The sequence below is a fragment of the Vicia villosa genome, unplaced genomic scaffold (genome assembly GCF_029867415.1).
Source record: "Vicia villosa cultivar HV-30 ecotype Madison, WI unplaced genomic scaffold, Vvil1.0 ctg.000467F_1_1, whole genome shotgun sequence".
Lineage (NCBI taxonomy): Eukaryota > Viridiplantae > Streptophyta > Magnoliopsida > Fabales > Fabaceae > Vicia > Vicia villosa.
In genome coordinates, this window is record NW_026705225.1 from 167,494 (window position 1) to 194,128 (window position 26,635).

The following is a 26,635-nucleotide window of genomic DNA, read 5'->3' on the forward strand; positions in this document are numbered from 1 at the left end:
TAGGGCTATCATGTTAAATTTTGAGGGCTGTAGGAAAAATTATCCTTCACCAAGCATAACCACTTCAGAATGAGAAGGAAGATTTAGTTGCCATCCCTTAACAGGCTTATGACCCAACCTCGAACTCTCTCTATCTAAATATGGACGGGTGTTAATTAAAACCTAATATGATTGTCATAATCAAAAAGGAAAGGTGACCACCTCCATTTAATGACTCGTCATGAGAAATGTCCCACTAATAGTAATCCACCACCATTTCCTCGCTAATTTATAAGGAAGACATCATCTGTCAATTATATATCGTAATTATAGGTTAGGATGAACCATATAACACCTATAATAAATAGAGGATTCAGACTGAACTCAAAATATGTGATTTATATCCTATCGTACATTGTCACTATACCATACATCCTAGATATATGTTCATAACATCGCAAGTAGAATTACATCAAATTAAGCGAGATCATTAGTTAATAAAATGAAGGGAAAAAATTAATAACTGATATTATAATAGTTCATAATTTATATTTTAAGAGAACATTTATAATTATTATATTTATGCTTAATTGTGTATATTATACTACGTATGTGTTCATTTATTTATTATTAATATTAGTGATTTATCTTTTAAAATGAACAATTCAATTTATAAAATCCTATTTTTAGATTCTTCATGTCAAATGGGAGAATAAAAATATTCTCTTATACATCCTTTTACTAGTAGCACGATTACTTTGTGCGAATTTAATTCAATGATCATTTAATGTAGCTTTTAATAAATAAAAAAACAGCTCAAACTGATGAACCGTTTAATGTGGCTTTTAATAAATACAAATGTTATGATAAATTTAATTTTTATTTTTTGAATTTGGCATTTGGACTTAGGATCGACTAATTTGGAAAAGAATTTCACCATCTATTAGAAATGCCCAATTTAAATCATAGCAAAATTTTGTATGGATGGATACAACATAAAATAATAATATCATGTTTTATATTTTGTGTGCATCAAATACATGATATAGGATAAGACTATCATCTCAATATCATAACATATCTTTATCTAACTTCCCATCATACCTTATCTATATCTTATCATGTGCACCAAACAGACCCTTAGAGAGAGTAAATTTTGTTTTGTAATGGGTTATAAGGTCACCCTCTCTTTTGGTATATGACTGTCGTGAATTTCTTTATGTCACTTCCATAAATCTCATGAATCCTTCGAATTGCCAAAAGCATTCGTCGAAATCTAAGATTATGAGTGTGGGTTTAAAATGTTCAAATTCTAAAACAAGAACTACATATAAGTCATGAAACCTTTCTTTTTCCCTATTCACTTCCGCGTTTCTCTTTTGAGTAAAATATCCCCAAATTCAAAACAATTTGGATTCTCTCAGTTTCCATCAAATCTTGATTAAATCATCATGCATTCAACTATTTAACCCGGGTTAGTACACATTTACTTAAACCTTTGATTTTTTATTTATAGGTATTGTTCTAATTATAGATTTCGAGCATGCATCATGCATGAATTTGGATTTTATAATTCAAAATTTAGCATATTATGTACACTTTATTTATCCATTTGTCGGTTTATATATGTGTGAGGATTTGTGTGTTTGTTGATTTGTTTATGTTTTTCAATACTTTCAATAAAAGGGAGAGAATACTATGTTGAGAGATAACGCTGATGGGGAACATATACTTTGTCATTTTCTATATCAGGCATAAACGTCGATGTATAATTCAAGTGAATAAAGTTGAATCATTTGAGCTATATGTTAAGGCTAGAACATGTCTTAAAGGCTCGTCCCACATTCAAGTCACTTTACGAGGTCCTTGTGGTAAGACTTGTTTGGAAGACAGAGGTGTGAGACGTCTTTTTATTTAATATTTTTTACAATTTATTTTCTTTTACGGTTTTATGTTGTTTCTAAAATCTATTCTCTCTTTTTTTCAATTCCTTAACCTGACACTTAAATATGTCACTAATAGTATAAATATCATTAATTTGACTACTTCGGGAAAAATACGATTCATTTATGCTATAAGAGATAGTGGATTGTCTGAACTCGCCGCCACTATTTACATAATTGTTTATCATGGCTTGGTAACAACCTTATTCTGAGAGGTGGCACAAGGAGATAAACATCTTACATTACTAGTTGGGGGATGACAATAACCTTGGACAACATGCCACGTCAACTACATCTTTTTATTGAGGGTCGTCTTCTTGATTGGACTACATTCACCAAACCTGGAGTGGTGGACATGATAGTTGAGTAGATTGGATTTGATCTAGAAAATGATGGTTGGAAAGTTGATAAATCGATATGGCTCGTTGACAACAAAATATTTTTAAAGATGAGTTTCATATACACTTAAAACTTATAAGCATCATTTAATTCAATGATGACAGAGTTAACAGACATGTGCGCTGAAAATTCGTTGTCACTACTATGGAGCCTTACTTTACAGATGATATGCTTTTAAAAAGGATAACAAATTTTGATGATGACAACTAATTGATGAGGTCAGATGTCTTCTAGCAAGTCAAGCATAAGCTGTTAAGCGAATAAAGATGCAAACCTAAATATTAGGGTTTGACGGACTTGACTATTCGATGATGGCAACCAAATGGAATATAAGTGCAAGCGTCATCTCAAGTGAACTCAAACAAGTGTGTAAAAAAGAAAGTATCTGAAAAAGTATTGAAGTGTAAGAAAGCCCTACCTTGATTATTCAAAGTGAAAACTTTATAAATCATAAGGGCATTATCGTAAAAGTGTATGGCTAATCACATACACACACTAAAACATCTTTTTAAATTGATTTTTCTCAAGAAAAGATTTTCTAAAATGTCCTGAAGTTGTGCCATATGAATTGAGAGCTGTCAAAATAGCTTTGGGAAAAATTTGTCTTTGCTAATCGATTGGCACATTAGCCTAATCAATTGGCTCATTTCAAAAATTGGCTATAAACGATTAGAACAATGTCTTAATGATGTGCAAAAACTATATATCTATGCTTTCCTATTTTAAACTTAAAATCGATTATATTTGAAGTGTTTAATTAATTAGTATTAGGTGCTAACCGACTAGGAAGTCTTCAAAAACATTAAAATCAATTTACTTTTTGAAGATTGTTTGGGTTATAAGCTAAAATCGTAAAATATTTTGGTTTGAAGATTGTGTGATCAAGCCCTTGTTCGTAGAGGGTTCTCAGACACACAATCTATAATCTCCACTGTCACTATCATTATCTTGAACCCTAGGCTGACTTGGGCATCAGAGTACTAACCTTACAAATATCCCCCTTAAGTCCACCGTATCGGAGATAGCAAACACCAGTTAACGACATCGCATCAAGACCAATACCTCTAGTTCAAAAAGCACCGTGTTTGGAGTCTTTGATGCACTGTGACACATCAACGCAGTACATCGGGAATTTCGCTCCACCGTAGTTCACACAACCATCGTCAGTTCTGATTCCGCAACGCAACATTATCATTATTATTATTATTATTATTATGAGTTTAATTAGTATGTACTGTCAGTGTAAAACGTTTTACACCATCACTACATCATGACCCTTCGATTATATTACTTTAAAAAATTAAAATAAAAGTCAAACATTATTAACTTATCAACGGTTATGATTAAGTGACCGTGTAAAACTTCTTTACACTGTCGTGCATTTCAATTAAATTCTATTATTATTATTATTATTATTATTATTATTATTATTATTATTATTATTATTATTATTATTATTATTATTATTATTATTATTATTATTATTATTATTATATAAAAATTTCAAGCTTCTCTAGCACGCATTTTCATTTTCCATTTTCAATCGAGATTTTAGCGCCATATATTTAAATTGTTTTGGTTTAACCCAATAAAAATTTGAAGCTTTATCAAATTAAATTAAAATTTTCCTTTTCGTACCCAATTCATAGCACAAGCACATTCACCTTCCTCACTCCTCGTAGTCGTGAACCAGAACCCCAAATCTTCAAACAAACCAAAAATTCGAGTAATTTATCGAATGGATTCCCATAATCCTTACGAGATTCTCGACGACGATGATGTATATCAGTTACCAACTAGTTTCTTTACAATCTCAACAATTTTCATTCTCTCAAATTATTTTTGTTTTTGTGTATTTTTTTTTTTAGGGATTTGATTGGGAAGCAGCTGCGAGAGAAATTGATGCGGTTTGCGAAATAAGAAGTGACGCGAAAACGAACGGAAGCGAAGCGGAAAAGGTTTGTCAAAAGGGAAAAAAGAATGGAAAGGGAAAGGGGAAGCAATCGACTCTTGATAATTTTGTTGGAATTGCAAATAAGGAAACTGAAACGAATCACGTTCCGGAAAATGACTGTGAAGAATCTATCTGTAACCATCACATTGACACTGAAGCAGCCAAAACTTGGATATATCCAGGTACTAATGTACTGGTTGTAGTTGTTGTTTTTGCTATAGGCTATTTTAGGATTGTTCCCAACACCCAAGAGGCGTGGCGCGAGCCTTGGCGCAACAGTAAAGGTTGATGCTTTGTGACTAGGGGGTTACAAGTTCAACTTTTTTAAACAGTCTTTTTGTGGGGGGTAAGATAAGACTCTGTATATTTACTCTCCACAAACCCTACCCGGTGGGAGCCTCGTGCACTGGGCTCGTATGACTGCTCTTATGTAGCAATGTTTAGGAGAGTAGATAAGATTGAGTAACAAAGAGCTTAGTAAGACCATGACAAGCTATGAGTATAAGTTTGGTGTTAAATGGTTTGTAAATTGTAATTGAAATTGGGTTGGTTTGAAATAGTTTTTCAATTAAAAAAGAATAGTGATTCTTAAAAGTTAGTCCTGAAGTTATCTCCTTTATGGAGAAGTAAATGAGTTTCTATAAAACCTGTGATGCAAAAGTTGATTTCAATTTTCAATTTATACAGGATGTTATTGTTTAAAAGACTTGTGGTTATTATGTTGATAAATTCATCCAAATTGGCTCTCAAATCACCCGCATAATGGGAAGAGACTATTGTTATTGTTGTATCCTATAGTCGTATACTACAATATATCTATGTACTTGGTTGATCCTCTAGTTGAAGAATTTCAATTTTGATCTATCACTTTTTGCAGTTAATGTTCCTCTCCGTGACTATCAATTCCATATTGCCCAAACTGCACTCTTTCAAAACACTCTGGTCGCCTTGCCAACAGGACTTGGCAAAACTCTCATTGCTGCTGTTGTCATGTATAACTACTTTAGATGGTTTCCTGAGGGTAATGTAACGTAACGCCATGATTGTGCATTCACAAATTTTACAGTTTTACATCGTGTATCATATCATTATGTTACTTAACTCTTTAACTGAGAAAACCATCTTCTGATCAGAGAAGCATTTACATCTGCTGCTTTCGTTTTGCAACAGGAAAAATAGTATTTGCTGCTCCTTCTCGACCACTTGTCATGCAGCAGATAGAAGCATGCCATAACATTGCCGGGATACCGCAAGTAACAACCTTTCTTAAAACTTAAATGCTTGCATATTTGCTTGAAAAAATTTATGAAATATCTATGTGAATTTAATTGCAGGAATGGACAGTCGATATGACTGGTCAGTTAAGTCCTCCTAAAAGAGCTCGTTTGTGGAAAACAAAGCGAGTTTTCTTTGTCACTCCACAAGTTTTGGAAAAAGATATTCATTCTGGTGATTTCTTTAAATTAGTTACTCAATATTTCTATGGGGATCTTTTTTATGTATCATATGCTGTGCTTTGCTTCATTTGACAAAGCTTTGTATCTTTATTTATTTATATGCATGATTAATTTATTTCAGGTAAATGTTTGGTGAAGTACTTGGTATGTTTGGTGATTGATGAAGCTCACAGAGCAATGGGAAATTACTCGTATTGTGAAGCAGTTCGTGAGGTTTGATTTGTTCAGAGGTTTTTAGTACTTCTGGTCTTAACTCTATTTTGGCATTTAGTACTATAGCTCATTCATTGTTTTGCACAACACATAACTGGTTCATCACTTTTATATTTTTTGGTTTCTAGTTGATGGCTGTACCAGTGCAACTAAGGATATTGGCATTAACCGCAACACCAGGATGTATGTTTTTTGATAATCTTGGGGTTTTTATTTCAGGTTTTTTCTTTAAAAAATTGTATTCTAAATCTATTTGTGATATACAGCAAAGCAGCAGACTGTCCAGGATGTCATTGATAATTTGCATATCTCGAAGCTTGAACATCGCAGTGAAACTGACCACGATGTTATGCCGTATGTTCACGACAGGAAGATAGAGTTAATACAGGTAGTCCATGCTCGCCTATTTGGAAATTATAGTTATATTTACACATTTTTAAAATCCTATTACAATATTAACAGGTTGCAATGGGCCAAGATGCTGTAGAAATAAACAATAAGTTTTTGGAAGTGATACGCCCTATCGTAACCAAGCTTACTAATATTGGAGCAATTCAGAATAGAGATTATCGTACTGTATGGCCCTTTCTCTTCTCATCTTTTTCATGTTGTTTTAGTTTCAGATTGTTATACCGAATGTTAGAAAACAACTACATGACTTGTCATTAGTTTTTATTGAAGTTTTCTAGAGTTAGAAAGAAATATAGTAATTATTTTAGCCAGAGGATATGTAAGTTGCATACATATGGATCCAATTCACATTATGATTATATAAGCAAGAGTAATTCTGCCCTATGTTACCGACACCACAGTCCTAGAGCACAGATAAAAAATGGTTCATCTTATTAATTTTTCTTATATTTAAGTTCTTTTGAACTGATTCATAAAAAATCATTTTAACTATGAAGCATTTGAGTTTACTAGTTGCTGAATAATACCTTCAAAAACAGTTTTTTTGAGTCTAATATTATATGTCCCATGCATTATAGCAATGATTAATGCTTGTAACCTAATTAGCAGTAGCTTTGATTGAAGAGAAGATGTGATGAGAGATAATCTATAATCTTCTATGAGATTGTACACATTATAAATACATGAATGCCTGCTGTATTTGAATTTGATTTTGAACATCAAATTGTTATGTAATTGTCATGGATGCTCTAATATATGGTCAGTAACACTTCATAATGTGTTTCAAATTTCAACGAGCTAGAGAACTAATTAGTTGTCAAAGCTAATGTGCTGCTAAATACCTTTGGATGATCAAAATACTTTTGGCTTGTTGGATCTGTATAAATATATGGGTTTAGATTGTTGCAGCCTTTCAGGCCATGTTTTTGTGTCTCTTTTTCTAGTTGCATTTCTAAGATTATAGCATGCCCCCCTGTTAGTTACTATCTATCAGATTTTCATGAATAACATTCCGAAGCATGATGATTTTCGATAGCTATTTGCCTATTATTTGGGTTCATTGACTTCTTATGGTTGGCTGCCATATTGTTTTGCCTGCACTATCATTTGCCAAAATTACACAGGCTTGATGATATAGCTGAATCAATAACTGCTCTTTTCTCTTTTCAATGCTTGCTGGCTGGCAGTTGAGCCCTTGTGTATTACTTGAAATGAGGGAAAAGTTTCGTCAAGGGCAGATGCAAGATCCTTCACATAACAACTACATAGATGTTGAAGGGTATTTTGGAGTTCTCATTACTCTTTATTACATCCACAAACTTCTTTCAAGTCATGGAATAAGACCAGCGCATGAGATGCTTGAAAGAAAATTGAAGCAAGGGTAGGCCTTTATGCATCCTTCCTAATTATTATGAGAGCCCTAATTGTCTGTAGGTTTCCTTTATCGTTATGAATTTCTTGTGATAGAAACAAAGAAACCTTACAGTATTTGCATGGTCACATTCAGAAGAGTTCTATACAACGTCATTAGTAAGATTTTGGAGATAGTATCACTGCTAACTAATACTTGTTATAACTGTTTTATTGATTATATAAGAATTTATTTAAAATTTCTTATATCATTATGAATCCTTGAGAGCCCTATTTGTCTGTAGGGTTCCTTTATCGTTATGAATTTCTTGTGACAGAAACAAATAAACCTTACAGTATTTGCATGGTCACATTCAGAAGAGTTCTATACAACGTCATTAGTAGGATTTTGGAGATAGTATCACTGCTAACTAATACTTGTTATAACTGTTTTATTGATTATATAAGAATTTATTTAAAATTTAAATTAGAAATAGATAAAATTTTAGAGTTTAAAGGTAGTGCACTGACAGTGTAAAATAGTTTTACACTGTCATCCAATAGAAAATCATAAATGTGCCATGTCATTAAATTTTTTTTAAATAAAAAAATGGTTTAATTGGATACATGGGTGATGATTGGTTGACAGTGTAAAAATATTTTACACTGTCAGTGCATCACCCCTTTTCTCAAAATTTTATCTGATCTAAATTTGAAATTAGGATAAGATTCAATTATTTATTTAGATAAAGATAATTGGTAGAAAAAAGCTACACAAACTTGGTATTCCTTTTATAAATAGGTATAGATAAAGTCATCTAGATTTGTGACCATAGTTGATATGTTTGTGAGGCAGGCTAATGATGCTTTCAACAATGATATGTAGGTTTTTTGCAAAATATATGAGTAAAAATGAAGATATTCTGAAAGCAAGGCAACTAATGCACCAAAGCTTGTCCCATGGCGCGTCGAGTCCCAAGTTGTCCAAAATGCTAGAAGTATTACTGGAGCATTTCAGTAAGTATAATTCTGTTTGCCAAGTGTTGAGTTTAACTTCTGTGAAATATCTAGGGTGCTAGTATTTTCCTTCTTGCTTACAATAATTCAGCACAAAAGATTTACATTCTTAGAGATAATATGAAAATTACTTCTTCTCACAGCATTTTCAGGCCTAGAAAGTTAAGTTACAACGATTGACTTTTTTCATGCTTTATCATTAATTTTGTTTATGATTTTTTCATGCTTTGATTTTCCATCAAAATTGACTTCGACATCTTGTGACCAAAGTGGTCTTGCATTAGGATTTTACAGTAATTTAATGATAGCTATTGGAAATTCCGCCTTCATTGCGGTCCACCCCTAGTCGCCTAATTGCGGCATTTGACTTGCCTTTATTGCAACCTCCAACACCTTCATTGTGTTGGATTTGGAGGAGGGGTGAACTTAGTCCCACATTGCTTAGAGATATGACACGTGTAGTGTTTATAAGTGGAGACAATCTTCAAGGTAGTTAGAATCGAGATCCTACTTAGGATCGGGGAGGGCTCACATGATTAAAGCTTAACCTAACTCATTTTTATAAAACCGACTTGTAAGGTGAGGGGGGTCACTTTATATAAACTCTTTCAAGGCTCTATCTCTAACACATAACCAATGTGGGATTTGAGATTTTCCCAATACACCCTATCACACCCAACACTCTTTTGGGTTTGGTCCATAGACATAAACGGTGGGCGGCCCATGGCCGAATTGATAGATTTTGATACCATATTAGAGTTTGGCCCAAATCATCCTCACAAAACCGGCTTGTAAGGTGAGGGATGTCACTTTTTATAAACTCTTTCAAGACTCTATTTCTAACTAAATCGAGACTTGAGATTTTTCCAATACACAAAATCGTGAATCGGGGGATCGTAAGTCGTAACATGGATCGTAAAATCCTTCCAATTTTGCAAACTTATATATATTGCATGTTTATTCATAAATGTGCATATAAAAAACATAAATTCCAGAAACACTAGAAACACATCGTTTTACGTGTTTGGATGGAGATCCCACTGATCCTACCCAAATCCAAGTTTCCCCTTAGCAGAATTGCCAGGCTTAGCAAAATCGTAGAATTGGCCGATCCTACGAGTAGGAGCGATTCTAATTACCATGACATTTTGTTTGAATGAGTTAGGCCTAACCCAAATTTTGAGAAGTATCAGAGCCTATCTTAGATCTGTTGCTGGGCTTCCCGCATTGTCCAAGCTTCAGGTTCAGTGGGACCTGAACGTGAGGGTGTGTGTTGTAAATTCCGCCTTCACTATGGTCCGCCCCACCTAATTGCGATATTTGACTTGTCTTCATTGCAGCTTCGAACACTTTCTTTGTGTTGGATTTAAAGGGGTGTGTTTAGTCCTACATTGCTTAGAGATATGACTTTTGTAGGTTTTATAAGTGGGGGCCATCCTTACCTTACCAGCTGATTTTGTAGAGATGAGTTAGACCCAACTCAAATTTTGAGAATAACATTCAACTATTTAGCTTTACAGCTCCAGTTTTATTACAAAGATGTTCCTTAGGCTTCTTTCACATTGAGCTAGCATGGGTTGAAGTTTTTTTCTGTAGTTTGTGAAATTTGTGAAATTTAAGATGAAGTTTGAAATAATGACCAATTTCTTTTTATTGTTTGTGTTCCTCTAAATGATATTTTTCCTGAATTTTACAAATTACCATTGAAAAAGATCAATCAGCGAGAGAGAGCCGACTGTTCAGTCTATTCTCTTATATTGTTATATGATTATCGATTGCATGATACAAGTTTCTTTCCATTTGATCGGTTAGCGTAAAGACTAGGAATATTTTGATATAAGTTTTAAAAAATGTTTATCCATTCCACGATACTTCCATTTGGAATGATGTCGACTGTGAAGTGGAAAGTTGAACAAAATATCACCGAAATGAAAACCTTCATTTTTTTTGTAAACATCCATCACTGGTGGTGATTTGATCAGTATAAATCTGATTGAACTTTATTTTATTAGTTTTGGCTTTGCCAGGGTAGCGAGAAAGGAATCAATCATCTTCTTTTGCTTTTTCTAATTCAAAGTTTTTATTGGCACCAAAATTGTTCTCTGTAGTGTTTTTGTAGATGCTATTTCTCTCATTTGTCTTTTGTCAAGGACTCAAGGCTATGATTTCTCTTCACCGGCCGAAAGGAAGGTTTAGAAAAGCTGAAATTTGATACTAGTTCTAAAAAACTTCAAAGCTGAAATTTGATACTATTTCTATAAAACTTCTTTCAAACGAAAATTTTATTCCCAAACAGCCTTAAATTTTTTGTATAAATTTTCTCTCATCTATATTCGGCACTGCCTGTACTTTCAATAAGCAAAATGTTGTGGCTGAATCTCAGTTTGATTTTTTGTTTTGCTAATAGCCAGGCTATTTTCATTAGTCTTTAATGTCAGATGATTTACAACGAGTGTGTATTCATTAGTGAATGATATATTTGGATGTTGCAGAAACCAATGATCCACAAAGCTCCAGGGTGATTATTTTCTCCAATTTCAGAGAAAGTGTCAGGTAAAGTTAAATTGGATCATTTCATTATCTTATTCTAAGGGGTTATTTGGAACTCTTAACAATTTGTGGGTTAATTCAATGCAATCAGGGACATAATGGTTGCAATTGGAGGTACCGGGGATCAAATTAGAGCTACTGAGTTTATTGGTCAAAGTTCAGGTATTTATGATTTATGATGGTTCATTTGATACATCTGTGTTCTCAAGAATGTATCTTTGCTACAATATGACCAATGGAATTGTTGTTTGCATAAACTAGAGTCATATGTTCCTTTCCTATATGGTGATTGTTTGAAGTCATGAAAGTTCATTCGTGAGAATTACTTTCCCAAGAATATAATTGACAGGAATACTATTCCTGTGCTGTAATTTAAAAAAAGTGTTTGGAAAATGGTTTTAACTTTCCTGTAAATAATTTTTAAAAGTGGTGTTGTAGAGGTAGTTATGAAAGAAATATGGGAATACACATTCACAACCCACACATTCCTCGGAATGTGTTCAGATTACATAAAACAAACACTCCAAATTCTTTAAATAAGTGAATAATACAGGAAGTAAATACACACTGTATATTATGTACTGCCTCCGGTCACTATTAAAGAAAAAAAATGACCTCAAATCTTGGTCGTTATTATAAACAAAAGTTAACTTTTATGAAGCACAGACACCTCTAAGAGTAGGCGTGTCACGGTGTCCGACACACGTCGGTGTCCGACATTTGTATGACACCCGTACAACACGTGTCGGAAAAGTCAAACAAGTGTCGGAAAAGTCAGACAAATGTCCCCTAAAAAATGTTTTTTTCTTTGCTTCAAACACTCTTTTAATCAGTGTCCGACACTCGTATGACACTCATACCACATATGTTCGACAACTCAGACAAATGTTTCAAACAAAAAATTGTTTTTTTTTCTTTGCCTCAACACACATTTATATATTTTTTTGGGCAAATCTCACACACATCTAAAAGGGTTAAACATGTATTGAAACAATGTTATCAATAAAGAATTAAAGACATTAATTTTGATCAATATATGGATAAATGAAACTCAAATATTAACTTATATGTAGCGGTGTCAGTGTCCTATGTTTTCAATATTATCGGTGTCAGAGTGTCCGTGTCGTGTCGTGTCCCAGTGTCCGTGTCAGAGTCTATGCTTCATACTTTTAAACTATTTAATGCTAGTATTCATAATACACTATTCTTTTAGTTCAAAAACATTTAATGCTAGTAGTTGAGTCATTAAATATCAACAAAGATATTTTACTAAATTAAACTTGTGTTCTTACATGAAATATAGAAAACTAAATGCACTTAATTATCTTTCTTAATCAATGTAAAATGATTTTTTTTCTTATACTAGTGACTCAAGGGAGTAAGATAATAACAAGAAAAAGGGATCGATGTTTGAGATAAACTGTCACCACTCACCAAGCTATACACAAAAAGTCTACGCTGTCATGGAAAGAGACACCAATATTTTTTAATAAAAAGTATGCTTCCGAATGTCATTGATGACAGATCTTGACTTCTTGGCAGGTTGTAAGCAAAAACTTTGCCATGACAATATGAAAAATAATGTTGATAGCCATAACACACAGACAAAAGTATACTAAGAAACTGTAAAACATAATAATATGTCAAAGACAATAATCTAAAACGTAAAAGCACATTTCAACAAATAAATATCACTAGCAGTACCATAATTGACAGTCTACAAGTCTGTGAAATAAACTTGGTCCTGAGATGACATTGTAAGAGAGGAGAGCCACTGTTTGTGGAATGGTAGATTAACAGAGATAAATAAGAACAGAGAACAACATATGAAAGAAAAAGAATAGAAGACAAAACACAGACAAGGACAGAATAACAAAAAAAATAAGAGCAGAGAACAGAGTAGGAAATGGAACAGAGAGAATCCGTCATTCACGAGAGAAGGGTGGTCACAAAGAAGATAGGTGGTTGGAGACGGAAAGCAGCTATGTAGGTTATGTGAGAAGAGCATTTGCTTGTTTTAGAGTGTGAATGCATGTATACATGATTTTTGTATTTAGGTTTGACGGGTCATAGGTCATAAACTGAAGATGGCACTGTTTGTGTTGCCCGTCTCTCCTTTCTTTTTGTTTAATCCGCAGTTTGTGTTGCCCATCTCTCCTTTCTTTTTGTTTAATTCACTGCCATTTCAATACAGGATTATTTTTCAATGAAGCAAAGATTCATGCAATATTTGTATGGGATATTTTAGTTTCACAAACTCTTGCTATCGTCTTGCACTTCTAACAACATAACAAATGATAACAATTCTAACACCAATTTCTTTCCAAATTCTGATAAATATTGTGATGCGTCAACTTTTACTGTTAATTTTTTTAATGAATAATATTATTAGAAAGTAAAGTCAGGTTCCAAGGAAAAAGAAATATAACAAACCCTTCTTAGCTAATATAATACAAAGGACACAAAAACCCAACAAATAATATCTCATCAATGCAAATTAGGCTCCTTGCTAGTGAACTTCAAAACTTATGTCCATGCATTGCTTTTTATTTGGTGAGATTTCATAAAACAAGTCGTAATTTCTGTTGTCTCTTGAATAATTCCTAACCGTTGTTGACATCTGCATCTTTTTCTTCTGTGTATATGAACAGAAAGTCACTTATCCTTCAACCTATATTTTTTTTTCTATTTTTTTCACTTCAGTATTTTAAATTTCTGTGATCATAAAATGAAATCTTCGTTTTTTATGATTTGCAGGAAAAACAACGAAAGGTCAGTCCCAGAAAGTTCAACAGGCTGTGCTTAAGGTATTTATTCTATTTGGAATCAAATATGTACTCCTTCATATATACTTAAGTGGTTCAACTTTACCCACAGAAATTTCGGTCCGGTGCCTACAATGTCATTGTTGCTACATCCATTGGTGAAGAAGGTCTTGATATCATGGAAGTTGATCTTGTCATATCTTTTGATGCTAATATTTCACCGCTTAGAATGATTCAGCGAATGGGGAGAACAGGAAGAAAACATGATGGCCGAGTTGATATCCTTTGATTGTCAATTTTTGATGTTTCTTGGCAATTGCTACTGTTGAGAAAGAAAATAACATTCTTGATGTCCTCTAGTAATAATGTGTTGAGAGTTGCAATAGCATTTAGTGTTTCTGAAAAGTTTTGATTGTTTACTACAATGATTCCTTAACAATTATTACTAGTTTTGGCTTGTGAAGGGGCAGAGTTGAAAGGCTACTTGAAAAAAAAGGCAAAGGGCAAGACTATAAGCAAACACATGCGAAATGGGGGCATAAATAGCTTTGTCTTTCATCCCAGTCCAAGGATGGTTGGAAATCATCTGTAGCTTCTTTTCTTTGTTGTTTCAGTTTTTATCATTATCTTCTAAATCCTTCTAACTTCTTTTGTAGATTCCCCACATCTTTAAACCTGAAGTTCAATATGTTGAACTGTCTATTGAGAAATTTATTCCTCGTCAGAATAATGTGAGAGAAAACCATCTTCAAATTTCTTCATCCAAAGACAAACTCACTCTTGCTGAAACTGATTTACTCGAAAAATATTTTCACTCTACTGGAGAAAATAGATGTAGATTGTCTCTTATCGCCTTCCCTCACTCTCAGACATTTCCTTCTAGAGTTCATAAAGTGAAGCATTCCTGTGGAACATTGATGTTTATAGACATGATGCAACGTTTGCAAGGACTGGCTGCATGTGCAAGAGATAGCGAAAATTCTACCCTTCAGGTTCTACATTCTTTCTGTATTAGTTCTATATTGTACTAAACAAGACCTTAGGCATACTGTGATTAATCCTTTTTAGTTTAGTTAAATTGATACATCTATCTGTTTAATTCAGGAAGGAAGGTGTTTAGGAAATAGTAAGCCGCATGTCAGTACTGAACTCGATGATGCTAAAAATGGTATGATCATCTGTTTAATTTTCATTCCTTAATTTCATTATTAAACATTCATTATGATTCTAGAACCGGATGATGCTAAAAATGGTATGATCATCTGCCAAACAATAAATACACGAGGTTCTAATCAAGACATTATTAAACATTCATTATGATTCTAGAACCGGAGTTATCTGTATGTCAACCTTGTTTTCAATGAAATTGCTAAAATTTTCTTTTCCTAGCATGCTGTTATTCCTCATGTTTGTTCAACCTTGTTTTCAATGAAATTATCAATATAGCAACAGAAACGACAAAAGAGGTGTTTCTGCATTTTTGTATCTACTTTTTAAAAAAATAATTCTGACTGACGTTAGTAGTAAAGGCCTTTTTTGTAAAGATTTTGCAAATATCAGTTAACATTTGAAATTTGAGAAGACACTAATGGGAGGCCCTGTTTTATTTCTATTCACTATTTCAGACAATAGGGATACAACGGGAATAAATATAGATTTTGAAAATCGTCTGGAGGTGGATTCTTGTCATATGGAAATTCAAACCAAAGACTTTGTTGATCTAACTCTACCAGATAATACTTTCTGTGACACGGGCGAGTGTCAAGAGGAAATAGCTGATGGTGATGAGACAATTCCCGAGACTCCAGATGCCAAGAGGACTTTGTCAAATGGAGGAGCTAATGCCACTGAAATAGCAAATTCTGTTGAGAAGCAGACTTCTTCACTGGCTGCGGATGCATGCGATAACGGCATGAGAGATGAAGAGCTTAGCCCTCGTTTAACTAATTTGATTATAAGTGGTGTGGTTCCCGAGTCTCCCATTGAGGAAAGAGGTGCGTGTCTTCAATGTCAAATTGTGCCTGTACAATATATGAAAGTGATAACTTTGTTGGTTGTGGTTGTGTTTAAATAATTTCTTCTGAAGCAAATTGAATTTTTCAGGGAAGTCAAGAAACAGGTTTGTCATCCGAGGCTGTATTTCACCTGTTCATCTCCAGGCAGAACAAGATGCTGGCTCTTTGAGTTGTAGGGAAACTGAAAATGTCATAATTGATAGTGGCAATGGTAAAAATGTATGTACTTCCCCTGTTAATGATAGTGACAATGGTAAAGCTGTATGTACCTCCCCTGTTTATGATAGTGGCAATGGTAAAAATGTATGTACTTCCCCTGTTTATGATAGTGACAATGGTAAAAATGTACGTACCTCCCCTGTTAATGAAACCCGAACCCCTTTGCTTGAGCTGAAGAATTGTGCGATTAGAAGAGGACGAGTCTTTGTTTCTCAAATTGAAGAAAGGCATATGCATACTGTTGGTCCAAGCATCAGTGAAGAATCACATCCAAGTTGTGGCGAAATGTCTGTAAGCATTAAACCTGCTCGCAAATTTAAAAGGTTGAGAAAAATTGAAGATACTGAAAGTAATATGAATCAGAAAAACAATAATATTTTTGATTCAACGGCAAACTTTTCAAAACCAGCTCCTGCCACCAATCCCACACGATATAAGCACGGCCAAGGTGATTTTTGTTTTACTGGTGCAACTTTTGTTCCATTCTTTGTTTACGGATTGTAGATTGTAGCTCATATATTTTGTTATCCATGAAATTAAATTGTAAGTACATTTAACAAATTGTATTCTGTAAAACTTACGGCAGTGTTGTTTCACTTTTTAATTTTAGGTATAAAGAAACCAGCTAACGTGAGAGTGAGAGACTTCATTGAGGAGGAAGCCGAGTAAGCTTATTCTAAAGACTTTATGAATTTTGCATTTCTCATCCTGTGATAATTTTTTGGCTAACTAAATTTTATTATTGTAGTAACCATGTGTTTTCTTGATGATTCAAAAGATATTACATATAGAATAATCTGTTTATCATGGATATTTTGCGGAAGATATCCAATCTCATGATCTTTTCAACTTCATCAGGGTATCTTCAGATGCCTCCGTATCTAATGATGAAGATGCCGAGGATGAAAATTCTGTTGACAGTTTCATAGATGATCAAACTAATCTTACAGCAGCCACTCAGCCTGGAGCTAGTAGAATGGACATGATGGCAATTTACAGGTAGTTTTACATTACTTATCTTATCTCTTTGCAGGTTTTTCTTAAGTAGCCTTAGCATGCAATTGTATTATCTTGGTATTAAAATGGACCACTAAATTCACCTTAAAAAACTATTTGCAAAGTTATCATACATTCTTTTCTTTATTCCTATATTTGTCTAAATTTGAGACTACATATTAGTTGTGAACATTTTGAAGAAATGTCAAGGGAAAAGTTCAGCTTAGTAAGTCTTTGAAAATGACTTTCCAGAGAAAAAATTAGCCAAAGTCATGATTTTTGGTTAATTCAGTTGTTACTTAACCGTCAATTATTTTCTGAACATGGACATTTTTCGGGCCGGGTCAATTACTCATTCCTAAGTTTACCATTTTACCATAATAACTCCGAGGAACATTAATGAAGCATTTTTTGAAAATGAATGTAAGTAAGATAATTTTATCAAACAATGATTCAAGGCATGCTAAGTGTGCCAGCTCTTTTGTATATTACTTGTAAACCGAATATTCATTCCACTGTTCTATAATATTCTACAATATTCCTGGTCAACTAGAACAAGATATCACGTGCTCCCAACTTTCATTATCGAACTATTGACACTATCCTTGAGGCTTGTTGAGACTTGAGAGTCCTATATTAGATGAAATATGGCCTGAAAATATGTTTATAAGTGGGAGACATTGCTCACCTTACAAGCTGGGTTTTAGAGGGATGAATTGTGCCCAATTCAAATTATAAGAAGGCTTAACATAACATCACATGCATCTAGATTGAAGTTGACGCTAAATGCATAAAGTATGTATATCTATGAATAGTTCGCACTATGGATTTCTTCTTGCACGTAAAAAAACTGACTGCTCTGTCTTCTTCCTTCCTGCTATTTCTTTTTAGTCGTGACGTTTTTCCAATGAAATACAGGAGATTTCATTTGTCATCAAATTTTCCCATTGTGATCTATCTATGCGATGCTGAAAGGATATGTTTTGTTAAGTTTAAAAATTTAAATGAATGTGCAATGAAGTCTGTTATTAACTTGGTAAAATGTTAGCTATCATTTCATCTGGGAAATATATGGTCTGCTGTCAGGTGGAGATAAGAAATTTATCATTTGATGCGTTAAAGATTAGTTTTCTTTTTTCTCGAGGTCCAACGTAAAAAACTCAATATTTCAAAATTGTAAGGGGGTAAAATAAGATGTTGAGATCTGTAGCTCGTGGTCCTCCTTTCCCGTCCCTATCTAGATGGCAGAGTTACTTCTCTGTTTTGGATATAATGCTTTTCTAATTTAGCTTGCAATATAATCAATGCTTTTGTGTTTGTGTGGAGTGACATGTAACTCTGAACTAAATACTAGTAATTAACAACTTCATGTTAAACCTGCATAATTAGAATGAGCTCTGTTGCAGGCGTTCATTGCTCAGTCAAACACCGATGAATGGAGGGCCAAAGTTTTCCACCACCTTCAGTCCTGACAATGTGACTATGACAGCCAGTATTGGTGAAAGCGGTAATTCATCAGTCAAGACAGTGAGTCGTTTCCAGACAGAACATACCAGTCATTCAGCTAATCGAACGTCAGAATCTATAAGTACTGACTGTATGACCTCAGAAGCAGGGCCTTCAACTAGTGTTCCAACTGAGACAGATACAAGAAGCCGTAAAAGAAGATTGACATTTCATAATTCTGGATACTTTCCAAGTGTGAATCTTGAACACGAATTTGCACTTCAATCAAAGAAAGAATCAGTGAATACCAATGCAACCATAGATGTTCTATGTGACGATCAATTCCTTAATACTATTGATCTTGATGAGTTGGAGGCGCAAGCAACTTCTATTCTTAAACGGAAATCGGATTCTTCAAATCAGAAGCAAGATGTAAATCCTCAATCTCATGAACCGAACCTTGATGTTATTATGACTCCATCATTCGACCTTGGTATATGATAAGCACTCGCGCGGTTCGATACTTGCACATTTTGAAAATTAGTTAATGTTAACTGCCTGTTAGCAGTTCCAGTCTTTATTTTTATTGTATTTATGAGGGGACTATAAAAGATTTTGTAACTAAAAGAGCAAAAGTAAAATGTAAAGAATATTATTTTTAGTTTGGACAATACACTCAAAATCTTACAACTACTTGTGTTTAATGTTAACAATAATGATTTATTGTACGTAGTATGTTTTGAAAATATTTCATAAAAATTAACGTAGTATATATATTGTGCAAACCGTGTTCATCATTAAACATTGTTCATTGTGAACTTGATTCTGCACACTCTATCACGACAATTCTGTTCTCTGCGTTAATATTGTTCATTTCACTAATATTACTTTTTTGTTGCAAAAAGTAAAATAAAATAATTTGTTTGAATTAAAGCTTGCGGACCTCTTTACTACTGTTTGCTGATCTATTGCGTTATACCGAGTAAGACATAGTTGCATGACATCAATAAATATGTGAGAAGGAAGATTGGTTCAACTCAACCAAGATGAAATTGAAAAATTGTGAAATCCTTCTTTAGTAAGATGAAGAAACCAAGAAGTACTTCTTATTTGGTACCGATACATTTATGTTTCCACTTTCTCTCTTTCTCTGGGCAAGTTTCAGTTTGTATTTGCATTGATACTTCAAATAAACTCTATAACTAATTGATACTTCAAATAAACTCTATAACTAATACCCCCTCCAATTTCTTTTATAAGCAAATTTTGATTTTTAGATTCAAAATGACTTATGATTATTGGCTCCATAATTAGGTATTGGATACTTGATTATGAAGATAGTTAAGTTGGAAGAGACTTTGCCATCTCTTCCAAATGCTTTTGGGTAACCATATGTCATCTTTATTTATACACCTTTTCACTTATTCACAGTGTTCTTTATATATTAAGAATATTCTTTCAAATCTACTTAGCAACAACAACTCTTTTTTCTTAATCAATTAAGACCAACTAGGGAATCTATGTTCACTTCAAAAAAGATTACGACCCTAATTTAGAGAAACCAACCCTTGAGGTTAGATGTGGTCAAAGCACTTCCTTAGAATGTGGAATAAATGGAAGAACAAGTTCAGTATAGAATGATTTTTCTTACATTCACACCAATATTAAAGAATTTTCACGTACGCCTAGCCGAACAAATGCAATCATGAAAGGGCGACCCCTAAGTCTTGAATCTCTAAGTTGTTGAAGGATAGAGTGTCCCCCACCCGGGAGAACAAACATTCACACAAGCGGATACCATACATCCCATAAAGACTAAAACTTCTAATGCCCCTTGGAGATAGTTACTCACAAGTAAAAGGATGACATCGCGACCAAGTAACACAAAACATAAAAGAGTGAGATGAGAGGAGTGAATCATGATATTTGAAATTCATATTTAATTTATAAAAACTTTTACTCTTGAAAATATTTAGGTTAGAGGATAAGAATTAGATAGAAGAAAGATGAGGATGAAGAGAGATAAATCAACTTAAATTAAGAGAAAATGATTTAGAGAAAGTGCACTAAATATTTATACATGTTCTACCTAATCACTTGACATACTTTTGTTCTTAAGAGTTTCCTCTTGAGAGTTACACTAAAATTAAACTTGAGCTTTTACATGATCAACCCACAAACCTTCAACAACAACCAAACAACACTTTTACACAAACTTAACTGAAGAACCTTCACCCAAGCTTTTTTAGGTTTAGCTTGTAACCTTTAAGTACTTTACAAGTATAACTCACAAGAAAATCACATTCTTAAATAAATAAAATTAACACATCACTAATTTTAACAACTCTCCAAGGGCTTTTCAATCTTTTAGCATTGCGGCAATTCTCGTGAAAAAGAAAATTTAAAAAATATAGAGAGTAAAAGAAATATAGAGAGCTTTTTATTTAGAATTTTTAGTGTAAAAACAAAATGAGGAGAGTTTTCCTTTATATTGATTTTTTTCCTAAAAAAAGGAAATAAACCTTGGGCCAATTAATTGATTTAATCGACTAATTCTTACGGATAAGCATTGAAAGCTTTCAAGATACAATAATCCTAATAAAAAAGAAACCCTAAACGACTATATTATTTAATTGATTAATAACTTTTCTAATTGATTAAAAGGTCATTCATCTTGTTTTAATCGATTGAACCAAGTACTTAATCAATTTGATAACATGTACAATTTTCTAATTGATTAGAAAACGCTTATTAATCAATTTCATACAAGATTTAATAGGTTTTAAAGAAGTTTTATGAAATAAGAGAGTTTGAAAAAGGTTTGTATGTGTGTATGTGTGTTTTCCTCAGTACTTTAAGACTCACTCTTTATCTTTTATAGTATAAACTAATCATTTTAAGACACTAACCGCAATATCAAACAAGCTTTCAGACTTTCAATTTTTGAGATTTTAAGATCCCGTGCTTGTTTCATCAACTTAATTAACATTTTATAGGATTTTTAAATTGTCTAACTGATGAGATTTGAGATTACTTCTTAATCAAATGCCATCACTAGGACCTTTAATAAACAACTGATATAGAACTCTCAACATCCAAAAACCATTTGGTTTATGGTGTTGTTATCTTTAAAGTTGCTTCTTAAGTTGTCATCATCAAAACCAAACGATAATTATACCTACAAACACATAGATCCATATTTTTCATTTTTTGATGATGACAACACATCTTTCAGAGAATGGTAAAACAAGAGAACAACAAATAAATATTTGGAGCGATTAAAATCTCTCTCACAAATAAAAGGGAATATACTCTACACCCCTTAAGAGCATACTTCTCCCTCTTTGACATTATAAATAACAGGTAAATAGAACACACTCATAGATCTTGTAAAACACATAAAGAATGGTGAGAAGAAGAAGGAAAGAAACATTTAGCATATTAATTCATGCATGATTGATTTATGATTCTTAACTCAGTTCTTATGAAAAAGAAAATTTCTTAAGAAATATGTTTTGTAAATATATCTACCAATTGATTAGATGAGGATAAAAACTCAATTACAAAATCTCATTTTTTTAAATGATCTCTAATAAAATGATGCCTAATCTCATCGTGTTTAATCAGAGCGTGAGCTATCATAGTTTTTGTGAGGTTTATGGTGCTAGTGTTGTCTCATTTTATCAGGTCAGTTATGAGATTAATTCCATAATCACTTAACTGTTGTTTCATCCATATAGCTTGGGCACGATAGCTACCCGCAATGACATATTCCGCTTCAGCTGTGGATAATGCAACACTAACTTGTTTCTTGATGTGCTAGAAGACAAACGAGTTTCCAAGTAAGTGACACAAACCAATGGTACTTTTCTAATCCAATTTACAACCAACAAAATTAGAATAAGAGTACCCAGATAAAGTACACTCTGTCCTTTTGGGGTACCATAAACCCATAAGTGATATGTTAGTGAGATATTTCAAAATGTGTTTGACTGCAGTGAGGTGTGATTATTTGGGATTTGGAGGAAAACATGGACACAAATAGATAGAAACATAAAATCAGTCTGAGATACAGTAAGATATATGAGAGAGTCTATCATACCTCGATATTTTCTTTCTTCTAATGCTTTTCCTTCTTTCTTATCTAAACTGCATATCAAACAATTAGGAGGTAAATATAAGGTCAAATAAAATTATCACACAATGGGTAGATAACAAATTCGAAGGGACATAATAGTCTTTCTCATTAGATTTTCCAAAACCCTTTAATTTTTACCTTTTTCATTTATACATTATTCTCAACTTTGCACCATACACTCTCCATACTCACAATGTTACTCATTACTATTTGTTTTTAAAATAAGTAAAATCATTATAGCCATTGAAATTATAACAACTCTTGCAAATACAATCTCTTTATAATTTATACTACTCGGTGACTTTTTGGTTCATTTGCCAAAAAGTAATCAAAATTTTGACATCGTTATTAGAGATTCTTGAGTCATTTCCACAAGATAATTTGGTCAGTTTTATTTATTTTGAATTTAATATAATTTTCTTAATCTGATATATGTTTCTAATTTTAATTTAATTTAATTTTTATTTGACTATTTAGAGCTACTGAGATATTTGTTTTATGTAGGGTATGCATGGTACATGATTGAAAGTACTATAATTTAATCCGAAGCTATAAAGGACTTCCAAAGCGCTACGAAAGGAAACTCGATTAACTAAACAAGAAGCATAGACAATGATGGAAAATCCACCCGACTTATATCTCGGTTAAGTGCAATTATAACCAAGATTGACTTAATCAAACCACATGTCTAAGGAACACCTACACCAGAGCTACCTAGACACACTCTCGGAGATTTTGAAAGACAATCAACTTGAGAGCAATGGGTTCCGACCATCAAATCCATATTCTCCATACTTAAAAACTACGTTCTTTCAAGTTTTACAAAGGATTTAGTGCGATACCCTTATGAGCACCTGAGTAGGTTCGCTGAAAAGACCTCTTTGTTTTGCTGTTCAAACGGGGTGATTGAAAATCAAATGAAGCCCAAATTGTTCTCATTCGCATTAATAATAAAAGATAAAGATTGGCTTGAAGTTTTTCCAAGTGGCACCATCATACCTAAGAAGAGCTAGAGGAACATTTTTTGGAGCGATTCTATGCGTTGAGTAAATATGTAGATAAAACGGCGAATATGACCAACTTCGAGCAAGGAGAAGCCCAATCACTCTACAATGTGTAGGAGAGATTCAAACTTATGCTAAAAAAAATCCATCACATAGTCTGGATGAAATGACTCAAGGTCAATATTTTATGCAGGGACGTAAATGTTATACCATAATACTAGATGCCTCAGCTAGAGGTACAATGAGAACCAAGTCTGACACATAGGTAAATGAATCGACCGAGAATGTGGAAAGTATCATGCACTCACATAAAAAGTTAAAAGAAAGGGAGAAACAACACTTGACACTCAAAGTGCACTTTTTGAGAGTCATAACTAAGTGAAGGCTCATATTGACACATTGATCAAACAACTTGGGATTTCCACCATAGGATTACTTCATATACATTTGGTCTAAAATCTAAGATGCGAATAATTACCAATGGACAATGCAATTCTGAAGGCTTCACAATGACGAAGCCCTTTACATTGGAAATTATCAAAGAAAGTACCCTTATCTAAAATTTATAATCCATAATGGAAAAACCATCCTAATTTCAGATGGAGGAATAAACAATGGCAAGCCTCAAATCAAGGACAACAACAATATCAACAATAACCCCGTCAACAACATCAACATATACAATTGAATAAGCCTTTATTATGAAGGAGACCTTGACGAACAATTTAATCCAAAATTGTGTTTGATAATTAACCATTAATAAGACAATTGTAATCAACTTTATTGTTCAACTATTAATATGGCTAGACACGAGGTATTAGTCGTGATAAATTATTTAATGATCACTCAAACCATCAACAATTGTGACTTCACCTAAGACATTATGGGATTACAATTTATGAAGAGGGTTATGTAGCAAAGCTTGGAGGGAATCATTGGACACAATTACTTCAGAGCTGCTCTCTCTCCTTTATATTGTAAACCTCATGTTCATCCCCGAATGCCTCTTCTAGAATTTCACAAAGTGTTTCATGCATGACGCGATTCAGGGGCATGACAAAGAAAAACCTATCCTTGAAATTCTTCAAGGAATCCATGTACACTTAAAAAAAATTACGACCCTATTTCAGTGAAACCAACTCTTGAGGTTTGTTCGGGCCAAAGTACTTCCTCAGAACATGGAATAAATGGAACAATAAGGTGAACTTTGGATGATTTTTCTTATATTTACACCAATATTGAAGGACTTTCACATACTCCCAACTAGACAAATGCCATTGTGACGGGGCAATCCCAAATGGTTAAGCACTTGAAACTCGAAGTTGTTGAAAGATATAGTGACCCGCATATGGGAGAACAAACACTCTTACATGGGGAGACCACACACCCCATAACAATTAAAAATTCTTAAGTTCTCTCTCCCCCGCGGGGATAGTTACCCGCCATTATTAGGATGACCCCACATCTCGACATGCCCACTCCAAGTTGTCTTTGCTAGAATAGGAAAATTGGTAACCCAAGATATCAATGTTCACTTAGCACTACTCTTTAGCATCAATAAGGAGTTATATCGGCAATTTATTATCAATTTCCTTGTCACTACTGTTCAAAGACAAAAAATTGACGACCATGATCCATAAACCTAACATGTTCCTCAAACCACCACGTTTCCTTTTTAACACTAAGTGAGCACTTGGACGAGTGCTCTAGACACCTAGCGAACACGTGCACTTTGGGATCATCCATAACATTCTCTACTTCGTTGAGATTGCCTAAATAGACATTTCTAAAGATAGATTTCATACTGACATGGTTCATGTTAGTACATGTGGGAAAACACTCTATATTGCTTGGAATAAGGTCGATCACTAAATCTCAAAAATAAAAAAAAAGGAAAAAAGGAAAGTTGATTAAGTTTGATGCAATTTTGACGGTCAAATTATTAACTTTTGTTGTTGTTGTTGTTGTTGTAAATATCCTATCCATTCACAGAAAAACCATTCTGGTCTCCATTTGAATACTTATCAATAATATTAAACAAACTAAACTACAAACTTAAAAATATAAAAGATCTAATAGTATAAACTCAAGACTATTAGACTATTTACTTTATGTTGATTTAATATAATCATTCTAGTTGGTAACCCAAGTATTCGTTTAGCTACCCTAGAATCGGAAGATCTATGCATAAAAGGATTGGACTCGCCTATTACTCTTCCAATGTTATTTATTTTACTAGTCAAGTGCTGAATTTATTTTGCAGTATCCACCGGCCACAGAAAATAACAAAACTGAACTCAACGTTGACACAAACAGAATAACATTTCAATACTAAAAAAACTTCCAATTCAATAACCCAAATTCATAAATCTCGAGTTTACTTGTTCTTTGAGACGAGATCATTTTTAAGTTGTGTTCTCAAAACATGCAAAACAGTCAATAAGTGACCGCATAGCGCAGTGGATTAGCGCGTTTGACTTCGGATCAAAAGGTCGTGGGTTCGACTCCCACTGTGGTCGATTATTCTTTTTCCCATTTCTTGCTTCAATATTCAAAACCCCCAAATTCGTGCTCTGATTTTATTATGCTGTTATAATAGTTTTTTAGCGATCTTGCTTTATTTTAGGAAATAAAACTTTTGTATATTCATTTATTTTTAGGTGTATATTATAATATTACGAATTTTCATTTTAGAAACTAATATTTAACTTGGGTTTTGAATTTGGTTGGATTAAAGTTATTATGGTCTTTCCTATGATAATATCAGCTATTATAAAGT

The 26,635-nt window shown here is 33.3% G+C and overlaps 1 protein-coding gene and 1 non-coding gene across 4 annotated transcripts; both read left to right on the forward strand.

Annotated features, from left to right (window-relative positions):
* The first annotated feature begins 1,193 nt into the window (after window positions 1–1,193).
* Window positions 1,194–19,707, forward strand: LOC131628586 (DEAD-box ATP-dependent RNA helicase FANCM-like). Of its 3 annotated transcripts, XM_058899419.1 has the most exons (24): window positions 1,194–1,453; window positions 1,732–1,850; window positions 4,190–4,457; window positions 5,153–5,296; window positions 5,446–5,528; window positions 5,610–5,724; window positions 5,854–5,945; window positions 6,074–6,128; window positions 6,212–6,333; window positions 6,408–6,521; window positions 7,544–7,737; window positions 8,593–8,723; window positions 11,216–11,276; window positions 11,365–11,435; window positions 14,031–14,080; window positions 14,151–14,316; window positions 14,485–14,612; window positions 14,695–15,030; window positions 15,143–15,206; window positions 15,664–16,032; window positions 16,142–16,720; window positions 16,883–16,937; window positions 17,131–17,271; window positions 18,675–19,707. In XM_058899419.1, the coding sequence occupies exons 2-24, from the start codon at window positions 1,785–1,787 to the stop codon at window positions 19,213–19,215; spliced, it is 3,945 nt and encodes a 1,314-aa protein (XP_058755402.1). In that variant the 5' UTR covers window positions 1,194–1,453; window positions 1,732–1,784; the 3' UTR covers window positions 19,216–19,707. The 3 variants fall into 3 exon arrangements, with proteins under 3 accessions (XP_058755402.1, XP_058755403.1, XP_058755404.1); XM_058899420.1 differs by lacking the exons at window positions 1,194–1,453; window positions 1,732–1,850 and adding an exon at window positions 3,884–4,101 and having other exon boundaries at window positions 18,675–19,518; XM_058899421.1 differs by lacking the exons at window positions 1,194–1,453; window positions 1,732–1,850; window positions 4,190–4,457; ... (1 more) ...; window positions 5,446–5,528; window positions 5,610–5,724 and having other exon boundaries at window positions 5,854–5,962; window positions 18,675–19,517.
* A 6,594-nt stretch (window positions 19,708–26,301) lies between these two features.
* Window positions 26,302–26,375, forward strand: TRNAR-UCG (transfer RNA arginine (anticodon UCG)). Its single transcript has one exon. It is a non-coding gene; the product is annotated as a tRNA-Arg (tRNA).
* Window positions 26,376–26,635: the final 260 nt, after the last annotated feature.